The sequence below is a fragment of the Phoenix dactylifera genome, chromosome 18, assembly GCF_051530095.1.
Source record: "Phoenix dactylifera cultivar Ajwa chromosome 18, Ajwa_hap1_PhDact_Kaust_v1.1, whole genome shotgun sequence".
In the NCBI taxonomy this organism is placed as follows: Eukaryota; Viridiplantae; Streptophyta; class Magnoliopsida; order Arecales; family Arecaceae; genus Phoenix; species Phoenix dactylifera.
The window spans coordinates 11,195,527-11,211,788 of NC_143207.1; the positions used below are offsets into that span (position 1 = coordinate 11,195,527).

At 38.3% G+C, this 16,262-nt stretch overlaps 1 protein-coding gene across 1 annotated transcript; it reads left to right on the forward strand.

Moving 5' to 3' along the window:
* The first annotated feature begins 1,899 nt into the window (after positions 1-1,899).
* Positions 1,900-3,097, forward strand: LOC103722460 (late embryogenesis abundant protein D-34-like). Its single transcript, XM_008813027.4, has 3 exons — positions 1,900-2,311; positions 2,405-2,695; positions 2,790-3,097. Exons 1-3 carry the CDS (start codon positions 1,961-1,963, stop codon positions 2,952-2,954), a joined length of 807 nt encoding a protein of 268 aa, XP_008811249.4. The 5' UTR covers positions 1,900-1,960; the 3' UTR covers positions 2,955-3,097.
* The last annotated feature ends 13,165 nt before the right edge of the window (positions 3,098-16,262 follow it).

Genomic DNA, 16,262 nt, shown 5'->3' on the forward strand with positions numbered 1-16,262 from the left:
ACATAGTTTTCAAAATATAGTGTACATCAGTACTAAAATTAAAAGTGGGTTCGATTATATTCGATCGTATCTATTTCCATATCCAATTCGGATCCGATTTGGATACTGTTTTATTGGTCCAATCGGATCTGGATACGGATTCGGATAGTCAGTTAAAAAATCTTCCGAATACAGATACAGATACGAATACACCTAATCTTTTAGGATTCAGATCTGCATTCAATATATGTATATTAAGGATAAGTAAAACGAAGAAGTTTAAGTTAAGTTAAATCAAAAAACCAATTAAGTAATTAACCAAATCTTAATTAAAAGAAACCCACATTCGGATGACCGTCACTTAAGATAGTAACCTGAATATGGAATACCCGATTTGAATAAGATCTTTCGAATCACCTAGCATGCCTGAAAGGTACAAACCGCTCGCTTATTTGTTTCATCCCTCTTTTCTCTTCATCTTCTTCAAGAAACTAGAATTTTGAAGGTCTATCCATTTCATAGTTTTTACCCAGCGACTGCAACTGGCGACAGCCATGAGATACCTTAGAGGCGCTATAGATCCCCTCTACTTCAGTGACGAGCAACTTTGAACGGTATATCGTTTATGAAATGGTTAGTTTTTATTTTTGATAAATGCTTGTTAAAATTATATTTTTTAATTAATTTTTTTCTTTATGATCATATCTTTATTGCTAGTTTTTATCTTTGAATTTTGCTCAAATTTGATTAATATTAAAAAAAGCTTCCTATCTATATCCATATTCGGATAAGAAAATATAGATATTTAATATCCGATTCGTATCCATATCCGTTTAGAACAAATATGGATATTAATTTTGATATATGTTTAATATCCATATTTGTATCCATATTCATTGAAAAATATGGATACAAAAATGGATATGTTAATATCTGATCCATTTTTAGCCCTAATAAGTACCAATGCATAATTTTCTAGCTTTGTCAAACATAAGAAATTATATATATATCATTCCTTAAATTTCATGAACTTTTAGGTGCAAAAATCCTAGAAAAATAGAGAAAGATTTGGAGGAGAAAAGAACTCGGGTAGATAAGAAAGACCTCGCGGATGGGATAGACGGCTTGATGAGAAAGAGAATAAATGGAGAGGCTGGATGAGGAAGAAAAAGGAAATAGACGATCTCCCTTCGTGGATGATCTCTTTTGGAGTTAAGGGATTGACGAAATCTGTTATTCTTATTTGATTTTTGGGTTTTCTCTTTAAGATGGGCATTAGAAAAAATATCTCAATATATAAGTCCCTGCCTATATGATATTCTGTAGCACTTGTCCCATATAATTTTTTTTGGAGAGAGGTGTGCAGCAACCATGACCCCTAAATATGTCAATATGTTTTGCGTAAATTATGGTACTTGGTACTCATACTTCGATTTTCCACCGCCCATAACCAGTTACCGCAAAAAAAATAATCAAGCTAGTTCATTTTACAAGGAAAGGTAACCAAAATTTAAAAAGACTATCTAGCAAAAATTTTAGGAAGCACCATAGCAAATCCCTCGCAACATTTATTTGACTCCGATTTTAAAAATTTTGAACCAATTGAGTGAGATCTGATCGGTTCCAGATTAGCCTCTATCCTGGATCAGTCCAACCCATGTCAACCCTCGGCGGGCCAAAATGGAAGCCAAATGCAACGTGCTCCCGAACGAAGTTGCATGCTAATGTTAGGCGGTCGCGTCTTTTCCCAAAGCTATCCATTTTCCTTTTCCCTGCGTCAAGTCGGCAAGCACCGACCGGAGCCGAACAACGTGTCCCAATGACAAGGGTCCCATCCCCTTCCAACCTCCAAGTGTCACCATAAAAATTCCACATGTCACCTTCTCCTTGCTCCACTCGGCTATATAAATACGCATGCCGAAGATACGGCCATCTTCGTCTCTATCACATAAGCCATCAACTTGGTTCGAAGCCTTCGAGGATGAGCCAGGAACGGCCGAGGAGGGCTCAACTGAACCAGGCCGAGGCCTACGCCCATGTTCAAGGTGAGCCCATCAAGTACGGGGACGTGTTTAACGTCCAGGGGGAGCTGGCTCGCGAGCCAATTGCACCCCGGGACGCTGCCATGATGCAAGCCGCCGAGAACCTGGTCATGGGCCAGACGCAGAAAGGTGGCCCTGCTGCCGTCATGCAGTCGGCTGCCAAACGCAACGAGCGGGCCGGGCTCGTCGGCCACCGCGATGTCAGCGGCCTTCCGGCCGACCAGGGCGTCTCCGTCACCGAGACCGACCTCCCCGGCCGCCGCGTCGTCGCCGAGTCTGTGGGCGGACAGGTAAGAATAACTCCGGAGATAATATCACAATATATATAGAAGGCTGGTATTTTTCGTGTTTGTTTCTTTGAGCTGCTTCTGGCTTTCGAACAGATGGTGGGAAGGTATGAGACCCCGGCGCCGGTGAGTATGACGACGCCGGAGGGGGCTCTGCGAGGCGATGCAATTACTATCGGAGAAGCTCTCGGGGCGACGGCGATGACTGCAGGGGGGAAGCCGGTGGACGAGAGCGATGCGGCGGCGTTGCAGGCAGCGGAAGTGAGGGCGACAGGGCGGAATGAAGTTCTGCCAGGGGGTGTCGCCGCGGAGGCGCAGTCGGCAGCGGACGCCAACGCCCGCGTGATGCGCGACGAGGACAAAGTCAAGCTCAGAGACGTTGTCACTGTAAGTATTCTTCTACCGCCATCAGGTGGGTTCCAATCTATATATAGGCTCTCTGTCGTATCATAAGACTGTGATATGATGATGATGATGATAGGATGCGACGACGAAGCTTCCGGCGGACAAGGCGGTGACACGGGAAGACGCGGATCGGGTGGTCGGAGCGGAGATGCGGAACAGTCCGGACATGGCGACGCATCCGCAGGGAGTGGCGGCGAACGTGGCAGCGGCGGCTCGGCTCAATCAGAACCGGCAGTCTTAGGCTTAAAACGGGCGTCAGTTTTCGTAGTGAAAAATAGATGATAACAGTGGAAAAAGGAGTGGCTTGTTATAAGTCTTATGTATCTGTGTGCAACTGTTTCATGTATGTGAGAACTTTAATCAAGTGCTAGTTTTTTTGGTCAAGTTTAGCTCGAATGCAGTTTGTGATGGAAGTGTGTTGTCTGTCTGTTGTTTGTGACGACATTTCTTTCAAACATGATTTTCATAAGACCTTTTTTAGGAAAATAATGATGAAATATAGAAAGAGAGACTTTTTTAGAAAGAAAAGAGTGAAGAGGCGAAATATTTTTAAATTTTTTTTATTTATTTTGGCTCTTGCTTCGTCTTAAAACACTTACATAGTATTTAACATAACATATATAAATATAAATATATAAACTAGTATATAAAAAAAATTAAATATATGAACTATTTAAATGCACATAGAAATTTAAATATATGAATTATTTAAATACGCATAAAAAATTCAAATATATAAATTATTTAAATATACATAAAAATTCAAATATATGAACTACTTAAATATACATAAAAAATTTAAATATATAAATTATTTAAATGTATATAGAAAATTTAAATATATGAATTACCACTCTCAAGGTGACCTTTCATATATTCATTGAATTAAGTTTATTTTTTTCAACACTCTTTTTTAAACTTAATTTCTCGTAATTTTAAGCATCATTCTTAACTTGCTAAAATTCTCATACTTGAGAAGCTTCGTAAAAATATCCATAACTTGATCATGGGTCTTCACATACTTTATTTGTACTTCGTTCTTTGCAATACAATCTCTAAGAAAATGATACCTCATATCTATATGCTTGTTTATATCATAGAAAACCAGATTCTTCACCAATACAATGGCCGATTTGTTGTCAAATATATCTTTGTAGCCTTCTTTTGTGGCATTTGTAACTCTTTCAACAATTTTCATGAAAAACATAAGATATAGTGGCAACATATTTAGTTTTATAAGTAGAAAGTGTCATAATTGATTGTTTCTTCAAACTCCATGTCGTATCCTTTAAATAGAAAACAATGCCGATAGTGCTCTTCCATCATCCATATCTTCGACTCAATTACTATTATTATAGCCCACAAGCTTAAATTCATTAGAAAATAAATAAAGTAAGTCAAAACTAATTGTACTTTCGATATAACAAAAAATTTGTTTCGCCGCTTTGAAATGTGTCATACTTGATGACCCCATAAATCAACTAACAAGCCCAACTCTAAAAAGTATATCCCTTGTGCAAGTTAGGTATTTCAAAACAACTAGATTCTTAAAGATTGTAAAGTCTACATTTTCTCCTTCTTCATGCTTAGACAATTTGACTCCATATTTTACTGGAGTGCTCACAGATTAACAATCTTCCATCTTGAATCTCTTAAGGATCTCCTTGGCAAAACCTCTTGGAAAATAAAAATTTGATCCTCCATTTGCTTGATCTCAATGCCAAGATAATAAGACATGAGATCAATATCCATCATTTCAAACTTTCTAGTCATAGCTTGCTTAAACTTTCCAAACACACTTGTATTATTGCCCGTAAAAATTAAATCATCAACATATAAACAAACAAGCAAAATATCTTTATTTTTACATACCTTAGCATAGAGAGTATACTCATGTGGGCACTTAGTAAACTTATTCTCTTGAAAATACTTGTCAATCCGACTATGCCAAGCCCTTGGCACTTGTTTCAAACCATACAAGACTTTCTTCAACTTCAACACTTTGTCTTCATGGCCTTTGATCACATAGCCCAAAGGTTGTTCAATATAAACCTCTTCTTTAAGAATGCTATTTAAGAAAGCCATTTTGGCATCCATTTGATAAATCTTCCAATTCTTTTGAAATGCAAGTGAGATTATCATTCGGATGGTCTCCAACCATGCAGTGGGAGGAAACACTTCATTATAATCAATCCCGGAATGTTGGCTATATCCCTTAACTACCAACCTTATCTTGTATCTCTCTACTTCATCATTAGCATTCTTCTTTTCTTTACAAACCCACTGTGAAGATCCGTGCGGGCGTATGTTTAGTCTCATATCGGTTATTCGCTGGATAGATCTTGGATTCTTATACAGGATCAAGGAACCCAAATAAAAACTTCCGGCTAGCCATTTGGGTAAGGTCCTGGGTTGTTACAAATGGTATCAGAGCGGATCCGGCCCATAATCTATGTGGACTAGGGGTCACTGCAGCACGGATCCATTGGGGCTAACCATGAGCCGATCGTGGTGTTTGGGATTAAATTTGAATGGATTTGAACCCTTAGCCTGACGATCGTGGTGTTTTGTAAGATCTCCCATGCTTGCTAGGCGGTGGTCGCATTAGCCACTCTTTCGAACATGGCTTCATCCAAATATTGATGGATGAGAGTGAGAGCTTGTTGGTCCTTCTTCTACATTCTCTGCAAAGCCTTCCTTTAAGTAGGACTCATCGTAGCTTCCTCATGAGGCTCCTTATAGCCTCCATCCACGATCTCCCACATATTTTGCGATCCAAGCAAATTTTTCATCTGAATGCACCAATTCTCATAATTCTCTTTTGCAAGGCGAGGAAATTAAAATGGAAAGATGGAATTGACCATCTCCAAGATCAAAAAGCTGGAGCTCTGATGCCAGTTTGATGGAATATAGAAAGAGAGATTTTTTTAGAGAGAAAAGGATGAAAAGGCGAAATACTTCAAAAAATTTTTATTCACTTTGGCTCTTGCATCTTGCCAAAACCACAAGACTTACATAATATTTATAGGACTCTTAGATACATGTATAAACCCAAATACATGAACTACTTAAATGCACATAGAAAACTCAAATACATGAACTACTTAAATGCACATAGAAAATCCAAATATATGAACTACTTAAATGCATATTGAAAACCCAAATACACGAATCACCACTCTCAAGGTGACCTTTCACACATTCATGAACCTCCCAAAAGATATTTATTGAATTAAGTTCTATTTTTTCAACAAATAATGATTCTTGAACCTAAATGTTGGGTTTTCTGCATGGCTTGGCCGTTTTGTGGTAAACTTGGAAGGGTATTTCATAGCCGGTCCCTCCACAGGAGTTTTTAGAGTATTTCATAGCATGTTGAAAGTTTCAAGTATTTCTTTTTGAGTTTTTGGTCTCTATGCATCGATATTTTCTAGTATGTATACAGTTATAAATGTTGGAAAAGTTTTGCCTAGAAACTGCTATATTTTATTTATAAAAGTATTATAAAGCAATAATCTACTAGAATAAAATCAGAAGATCGAAAAGAGCTTGAGTGGATAGAGACGTGTGATATACACTACCCTAAGAATATGATTCGTCCCCTTGGTACAGGTTTGCGGCAATCTCATCTCCAAAGTACAACAACTCGGCTCAGCTCGATCCTTCTCTAACGAGCATGATCGCTTAGGAGGTTTGACCTGACCAACTCCTTCAGATACCCAAAAAAGATAAAAGATAGAAACAGAAAGTTGAAGAGTAAAAAAACTCTCTGTCTGTGGAATAAACTCAAAGAAGATAGATTACCAGTGAGAGAGAGAGAGAGAGATTGGATTGGTTTAGAATTAATCCCAGAAGAGTCTATTTATAGACTTTATTCGAAAGACTGAAGAGACATACTAGTTCTGAAGATACGTAATGTTTCGAAAACACCATATCTTTTTAGAAACCAACACTCTCTTTCGAAGAGTCACAACTCTTCTGAAAGAGACGTCCCACAAAAAGATTTTTTAAAGTATTTAAAACAACTAAAGTTCGAAGAGTCACAACTCTTCTGAAAGAGACGTCCCACAAAAAGATTTTTTAAAGTATTTAAAACAACTAAAGTTTAGGGGATAAAAAAATTTAAATTTTTTTAATTAAAACTCCAACAATCTTCTACAAAAGATTTAAATTTTTTGAAAATCATAAAGTAGAATATATGGGCAACTTATACTGTGCAATACATGACGTATTCCATGGACTTGAACTCTACATAGTGTTGATAGTATCTATCTGAAGGAAACATAGTAGTATCTATCTGAAGGAACCATAGTAGATTAGACCTTGAACTAGATCCTTTGACTCGGACTTCTACTTATTACACACATAGTATGGATTGATTGGGTCGTTATGCGGTCAGCGCCATTTAAAGGCCTTGCTCTTAGTACCTTGATTTTCATGAGAATTTTATTAGGGTTAGCCCAAATCCCTAGTCGTGGCCTATACGACAATTTTCACACAAGTAAGTCCTCCAAGGGTATTTGTAACCTAATATCACGTAGATTTTCTATCTTGGACTTTTAATAACTCAACTTTTTCGGTATATATTTTTGTCATTGATAAGAGCACTCATCAAAGGGATGGAAGGAGATATACGCCAAAAAATTGTGTTTTAACATGGTCACTCAATCAGTTTTATTTCTACTATATTGAACCTTCTTCATAGGATCTCCAATCACAGAGGTTAGGTATCCACTGTCGATGATCAAATAGTGGGCTTAAGCCCTATCCCCCTCGATGAATCTAGGACTCCATTCCTAGACAAATTCTTGGTTAGTTCATCTGCCAAGTTTTTCTCATACTTAAGAAATTTCAGAAAAATGATATTACTCTTTATGAGTTGTCTTACAAATTTATGACGAATCCGAATATGACAGTTCATCTTTTTGTTAGTACCCTTTTGATTCATAAGATTTTGAGTTAGATTCTAGATTTTGAAATCAATGCAATAATAGCAATAATATTAATAAAATTAAATAACCACACTAAGAAATATAACAGTAATATAACTTTATAATTTATGCACATTTTCAAAGCAACAGTATATATTTTGAGAACAAATATATGCACCATTTTTAAAGCAACAATAATTTCTGCATGATTTTTAAAAATGTAGGAGTTTTCTATACAAATTTTAAAGATGCAGAAATTAAAGATGGCAGAAAATAGAATGCACAAAATTTAATGCTGTAGAAAATCTGTACGGATTTTAAAGCTACAGTAATTTTCTACACGGATTTTGACTCTGCAAAAAAAATTTGCATGAACTTTAAAGTTGTAGAAAAATTCTGCAAATATTTTAAATCTATAGAAAATTTCTATATTGTTTTTAAAGTTTCAAAATATTTATTTGCATAATTTTCAGAGCAATATGACTTTCTAAAAGAAATGAATTTTTATGAAGATAACAACCTTCTAAATAAAATTAAGGCTTTTAAATTTCTATATAATTAAACAAAATCTAATTCTATACTATTAAATTAAATTTTGATAAAAATATATATATAGTAATTTCTAGTATAATCGAAATCACGTTCTTAGACTGTTAGAAAAGTTTTGCGTAGAAACTGCTATATCTTTATTTATAGAAGTTATAAAGGAATAATCAACTAGAATAAAATTAGAAGATTAAAAAGTGCTTACCTGGATCAAGGCGTGTAATATACATTGCTTTAAAAACGTGATTCACCGCATTCATGCAGGTTTGTGGCGATCTCATCCTCAAGGTACAATTACCCGGCTCAGCCCGATTTTTTTCTAACGAGCATAATCGCTGGAGAGGCTTGAACTAACTCACTCCTTCAGATGCCTTGAAAAGATAAAAAGATAGAAAGCAGAAAGTTGAATAGTAAACGAATTGTCTGTCTATGGAATAAACTCTCGAAAGATAGAGTACCAGTGAGAGAGATTAGATTAGATTAGTCTATTTATAGACTCTATCCAAAAGGCCAAAGAGACGCAATAGTTCCGAATATATGTAATGTTTTGAAAACACCGTATCTTTTCAGAAACCAACGTTCTCTTTCGAAGAGTCACAACTCTTCTGAAAGAGGCGTCTCACAAAAAGATATTTTAAGCATTTAAAACAACAAAGCTTAGGGAATAAAAAAATTTAAATCTTTGTTTTAATTAGAACTCCAACAATAAATAATTGCGTATACACTTGCAGGAACAGTTATGCTGTGTAAAAAAATTGTTGCAAGTGTGTGTGCAGTATAAATGTAATAAGTGCAAGTATGTGCAGATTTTGTATGAGTGCATGCAGGAGTAAAGTTTAAATGGTCAAAATCTCGCTTGTTAAAGTCCTTCCAAAGAAAGAATAGGGTGGTAAGAGTGTCACACCCCGAGCCCGAGGCGCGGCAGACGCCGCACGCCCGCACGGCGGGCCGCACAGGCATGCTAGGCATCGGATCATATCAAAGCAGATACAGATGTTCAAAACTGGCATAATTATTTAAATTGTTCAAAAGCAGTCTTACAAAATTTCAAAATAGCATATGCTTACAAAAGTCAAATACTTTAATCAATCTAACTAAAGGACTAATAACTGAAGGAATCGTCGGAAAATCTAACGCACTCCCCAATCCCGTGCGATCAAGCCTCTGGATCTGAAAAATAGAGAAAATAAAATAATGAGCTACGCTAGCCCAGTAAGCAACAAAATACCCCAAAGTGGGGTCAGAGCATATCAGATCAAATACAGGATAATAAAATAAATCATAAATAACATTGTTTTACTATTTTCAAAACTTATTATCATTTTTCCAAAAACTCTGATACCAGAATCTCAACATAATAGGCTACGGCCACGTAACCCAGTGGCATGGGTTGCACAAGGTGCCAAACACCACTATTATTAAGCACCGGTGGTACGGTGTCCAAATACCACTATTCTAATCACCGGTGGTACGGTGTCGAAACCGGTTCCTCACAGATTACAAGTCGACAGGTCCAACGTATAATCCCCATTGGCGGGGCCAGAACAGAACAGAACAGATCATAGCCATGCTGAGAATGCATATATATATATATAAATATATTTCAGAAATTGTCCAATTATATTTCATGGATTTCAGAGCATATAACATGATTTTCAAATAAAATTTAACATGTCTAACCCATTTTACTGAATGCAAAACATATATCAAAACATAATCAGTTTATTAAATAATTTAGAAATCACACTTGAAGTATTAAGTTACTTACCTCTTCTCGCTTAATTCCTACTTCAGATAGGCGGATCAGGTTCACCTGTTTAAATTTAATTAATTCTTTGTTAATATCAGAACTAAGCAAAATCCAAAAATAATACTATTGGACACGGCCCGACAGGGCCCAGAGTTGGCCCATAATGGGCATGGCCCGATAGGGCCCATATCGGACATGGCCCAATGGGCCCGCATAGACCCAGCTAAATAGGGCCCCCAAGGTTGGCTTCTAATTGGTTTATTTATGTAATAAAATTCATTGCAGGGACTAATACTTAATTACAGGGTACTGTTCTATAATAGAACTTGAGTAAAGGGACTAAATAAATATAGTTTGGGACCTTTATGTAATAAATCTTCCCTATAGGGATCAAATACAAATTACAGAAGACCTTTTTATGAAATTACATACTGTCAAGGGCTTAACTGCAAAATTTCATTTATTGGCCAAATGGGTTCGGGTTTCAGATTTCGTGTTCCAGATTTTGGGTTTCAGGTTCGGATCTGAACTGGGCCCAAGTTGGGCCCACAAGGGTACTACCCAACTGGGCCCCAACCGGACTGGAACATGGCCCACGTTGGGCCTGCAATGGAACAGGGCCCATCGGCCCATCATTCTCCTCACGGCCCACAGTGGCCTTCTTCTTCACCGAGCTCCCTATGAACAGGGGAGATGGGAGAATGGGAGAGGAAGAAGGGCCGGCTGGGAAGGGGTCAGCCAAGGCGGCCGGGGGCTATTGCTCGGCCGACTGCAGTGGCGGCCGGGGGCTATTGCTCGGCCGACTGCAGTGGCGGCCGGCGGCTTCTAAGGCGACGGGCGTCGAGGGAAAACCGAGTGATCTCGGTTTGGGGCCAAAGCAAAGGAAAGGAAATCAAGCATGTTCTGGCTAGATCGAAGAGCAAAAAGGGAAGAGGGTTTACCGGCGGTCGACAGAGGCGGCGGATCCTGACCGCAGGTGGCTCCGTCCGGCGGTCAAGCGACGGCGGCGACGGTAGGGCTTTCGATGGCAAAAATAAATCGAAAAACAGGGGACTCGGGTGGTGATGGTGGTTGGCCGACGCGGCACGCCGAACACTTAGGAAGTGAGAGCAGAGGGAGGAGTAGAAGGGAGGAGAGGAAGAGAAGGAGACGGAGGAGGAGGAGGGCTCACAGGTGATCTCATAAGGAAAACAAGGGGGTTTTATAGCTCCATTCTAACGGCTTTCCAATGCGGGAATTACGGCGGAGGCGAAATCAGCGGCCGTGCGTGCGGCCGCGAGGTGGACGCGGGATGACCGCGGTGCAGCCGCGGGATGCCCCTCTGTGCCCGAAGAAGATGGAGGGGATCGCGTCTGCGATCCCCTGCTACGCCCCTTCCAAAAGGGGCGTTGGGCTGAAGTCGGCTGGGGCTGCCGGCTTCAGCCTAGGATCTCACAAAGAGATATGAGTGTACTATGAAAGCTTTGTTAGTGACGCGAAACAGTTTCCATGTATTAAGCTGGAAAGTAAAACAGATTGACCTCTACCAGATTAGGACTTGGAAGAGTCACTAGCAACTGGTCTTCCTTCCTACTCACTGTAGGGAAGTGGCAAATCCAATCTTGACCTTTGAGATCATCAAATATGTGTGGAGAAGTTCATCTTGGCAATCTCAAAGCAATGCGAGAATATCTCAAAATGAATCATACGGTGCTACAGGGTGAAGGGTCAGACTCGGGCAAGGACCTAATCTGATTAACATTTTTGAAGGGGCAATCTAGTGCTTCTGGTTTTCTCTGTTCAGCTGCAAGAAAGAACATGACTGTGAAATTGTAGGAGTACTCCAAAGTTGTATATATTTAGTTCCCAAAAAGTATAATGATGGTATCAAGCTTTTCATGGATTAAAGAAGTTTCACAAGGTTTCAAACCTTGCACCTTGGATCTTTCGAATTTTTTGCATTTTGAACATTTTTTTGGTTAGTAGGAGGTAAAGTTATCAAGTTTGTTGCCAGCAGGAAGCCATGGAAACATTTCAATCTTACAAGAGCAGGGGAGTCTACTCCTGAAAGTGGTTCATGATATGCCTTGCCTTGGCCTATGACATGCATGGGACTTTAAAAGGCCTGATCATAACAAGCATAATGATATGTCTTGCCTTGGCCTATGACATGCATGGGGATATTACTAGTAGCTCATGGTAATGGTTCTGATTTATGGTAGTTTTATGTTGTCCTCGAAGCAACCAAAAAGAAAAAAAGAAAAGGATACATTTATTTTAAATAAAATTTTCAAATGGTAAAAGATTGGTCAATATAACATTTTGACATCTAGATAAGATTTTTGGCGTGCAATTGTGCGAAGATGTATAACGTGGGACAATTTTTATTTCCTTTGTTTTCTTTAGTATAAAAACTGAAAAAATGAAGGCAAATGGTCTGTCCTTCCTCTCATTGGCCTCAGTTAGATGGCACATTAAGCCTATGCCAGTGCTCTGTCCTCCAAGCTTCCTCCTTGGCCCACTCGAACCTATATGTCTATTATATGAAGCATAGATGGAGATATAAACTATCAAATCAGTTCCTTTTGTCCAAACTGCCATCTCATCTCTACACATCTTGGCAAGGTCCAAGTTTTTTATTTCCCCTCTTTTTTCCTCATTGTAGCAGCCAATTTTTTATAGCACCACATGCAATGGATAATGTTTTCAACTCCATTGTCCCCCTCCATTTGTTTAAAACATTGTGCCATGAGATCTCATGACCTCACAATGATTAGAAGATTATTTCTCACTTCATGGCCAAGTCCCGTGAACCTCATTGTGCAAGCCGTACTTCCAGTGTCATGTTACCTCAAGTCCACCAGCTCTCCTCAGCAGCTGCGTGTATTTTGTGATTCAGATTGGTCTGGTTGCCTCACTTCCTGATGTCCACTCACTAGTTGTTGCATCTCTTTTGGTCATAGCCTCACTTGGAAGTCCAAGGAATAATCCACCATTTCTCGACTGAAGTAGAATATCAATCCATAGCTTCGACAACTTGTGAAATTCCGTGGCCCTCCTTTCCCTGCTAATCTTCATTCTAAGAGTCTAGCTGCATTACATATTGCTGCCAACCTAGTTTTTCATGAGGCATATCAAGTACATCGAAATTAATTATCATCTCATTCGAGAGAAGATTCAAGCTAGCCTCATTCAAACCCATTACATCCACATTAGTCAGCAAGTGACCGATCTCTTCACCAAGCCTTTCGATCATGATCAATTTCATCATAAGCTTCTTAGCAACTTATCGGTAGTTTATGACATTCATGCTCCAAATTGAGGAGGAGTTTTATGCATATCATTCCAGCATATCACTTGTTACTGATCAACAAAATCACACAATTTCATCATTACATTTTCATACTCTTTTCTTTTATCTAAGTTGACCGAGAAAATCACAATTTCTGCATTACATTTTCATACTCTTTCCTTTTATCCAAGTCGGCCGAGAAAATCACTCAAGTTTAGCATTAGAGCATACTCTTTCCTTTTATCCAAGTTAACCTAATATACAGTTGTATATTTCTTTCCTTTTCTTTATCAAAATTGACCCAATAGCACCCATGTGGGTGAACAAAGAAAAAGAAACAGAAAAGGTTGGTTCTCCAATCTTTAGCGTCACTTGATTCATAACTACTATAAGAAAACAAGTGGGACATAAAATTACATCTAAATTTAATTTTTTTTATATTACTTGCAAATTTGCTTTTGTTTAAGAATTTGACACTAATGTCTAGAGGATCGATATTATGCTAACAATTAATCATATAATGATCTTCTTCTTTCTATGGGGCCTCCTCAATTGAGAGTTGTGATCTGCACTTTGATGATGATTATGATGATGATGATCTATGACCTAAGCTCGAGCTCAATGGTCAACCTCCTCATCACTTGGTCTTGAATAGCGGTATCTTAAGAATTTGACACCACATGAAAATTTCCCAAGTAAAAATCCTAGGTATGTGGTTTCGGGTTTCTTTTTTTCTCACAATTGCAAAACCCTAAGGTCACTCCCATTCAAATTCACTCTTGGAGAGAAGAGAGGAGTTTGGCCTTTGTTCTTTAGTGCTAAGAGGGTAAGTTCTCATCCTATATTAATTATTGTTCTATGCATCATCATGATCGATCATGGTAATAAAGTTTAACCAACATGTTTTTCTATACAAATCCTGTCCATTAATTACAATACTCCCATTGTATTTCTAAAACAGTATGCGAGGCTTAAATTTCCACATGGGCCAGCCAGGCTTATGAGTCTTACTAAAAGACCATCTTTTCCACCATGACTCGAGTCCTACAAACAAAGTTTTATAGAACATCCTTATAAGATCCAGCATTTTTACAGGCCTCGATACCTCCTCTTCTTTTGCAAAATAAATAAAACTTCCATCCCTCTTTCAAAAACTCAAAACAATAGCAATAAATAAATAAATAAACAAATGGATGATGATCGATGATCTTCCTGTAGCTCATGAATTACCATCAAACAGTTACCAGACTAAGATCTCTAAAAAAGATATCCTGCAAACCAATCCCCTACAGCCTGCAAAGAACTCAATCTAGTAGGATTTATCATCTAGTAGCACAGCACAGCACAGCATGCTACTATAGGATAATAGGAACACAATCTTAACCTTTGCACTGACATCCTCTGGACAATAAACAGACAACCGAGGGGGACCATCCTCCTTAATAAGCTAACATTTCGACGAGCTCTTATCTAATTAGCCGTTCGTAAGAAGTCCAACCTCTATGGACTCTTGTGGGAGAAACTTTATGGAGCCCCCCACCTGGTAGCCACAAACCTATGGTAACCGAGTCATTGTTGCACCAACTTAGAAATTTATTAAGTGTGGGTGTTGCCTCTCTCCAACGACACAGCCAAAAGTACGTCGTCTCCTTTCGTTTGAAACAGGGACGAGAGGTGAGTTTTGGGCGTTTGGACTTCGGGAAAGCTTCTACAATGGACGAGCGCTCTCCTGTGGACAAATAGGAGGCACGTGAAGCCAAACCAGGCGAATCTCTCGTTGTACGAAATCATGCAAATGGGGAACGTGGATTTGGGATAGCTCCAACCGGGCATCACGGATCTTGCCCACTAGATTCCCTGCGTTAGAATACACACAGCCACTGTCACCCCAGTTATCCGAATCTATAGACATTGGTAATTTTCATGTAACTTCCTACGTATGAATATGTTGATATCCTAGGGGCAGGAAAAGCTTGTTTAGTGTCATTAATGGCATAACTGATAGATTATACTCCCTCTCACATGTTGTTTGGCAATGCAGCAGGTGCATGCATCAGTATGTTAAATCTGACTATAGTTCCATGCACTTGTTAGAATATAGCGAGTAGCAGCATTGTCGATTTAGCTATAACTTTGGGTAGGCTAGCTGTTATTTTGATATCTAGTAAGGGGAGATAAGGGCTGTTTAAGACAAAAATGGTGAAAGAATATTTACTCTCACATGCTTCACTAAGATATTGGTTCCTATGATTTGTTAGGATATCTTTGAATTGGATTTTGGGTGAGCATTATGGTTGGGCCACTCTGCGTGCATCGATATTGTCAAACCATGGCAAACAGTGGATTGAAGTTCATCTGATTGCACTGTTATGAGATGAGTCAGTGGTCAGTGGTCATCAAACTTTCAACAGCATTCAGAGCTCACCTGTAGAGAATCTGAGATGACCTAATGCTATTATATAGAAACTAATATCATGGCTTATGCCTTCATGTAGTACAATTCATGTGGAGGTATGCAAGGTGAAGCTGCTATTGCAAGATTTTGGAGAGACATGATTACCTATGACGCACATGAAGTCTACAAGTTGTCTTTTCTTAATAGTGAGCTATTCATGATGATTTTTCTGATAAAAAGCACTGTCAATTGTTATTCTAAGACATCAAACTAGTTTTATAGGCAGAAATAATTTTTACAACTACAAGTCGAATATCAGATGCATTTGTGATTTGGTCTACAACATCCAAGCTAAAGTGATCGAGTTTTTTAAACGTTATGAAATATTTAGAAGCACGATGTTAATTACATGACTCATCTGATTGTGATTACCTGCTATAGGTTTATTGCAAGATATAATGTGAGGCTGTGTAAATCAAGCATCTTCTATTGAAAATCAGTTTCTAGTTAAAATCAGTTTCTATTCAAGTTATGTTTTTCTGGTCTCGCTATGTTTGCAATATTTTGATTTTTTAAATAAAAAAATTATTAATTTTAGTTTTCATTTCCAATTTATGATTTTAATATTCTTAATACATATTGTTTGGTTACTGAGA

Bases quoted from the DNA above. Each gene is read 5' to 3' on its own strand.
- LOC103722460 (XM_008813027.4), top strand. From the start codon at position 1,961: ATGAGCCAGGAACGGCCGAGGAGGGCTCAACTGAACCAGGCCGAGGCC. The intron at 2,312-2,404 runs GTAAGAATAACT...GCTTTCGAACAG, and splicing joins CCGAGTCTGTGGGCGGACAG to ATGGTGGGAAGGTATGAGAC. The intron at 2,696-2,789 runs GTAAGTATTCTT...TGATGATGATAG, and splicing joins AGCTCAGAGACGTTGTCACT to GATGCGACGACGAAGCTTCC.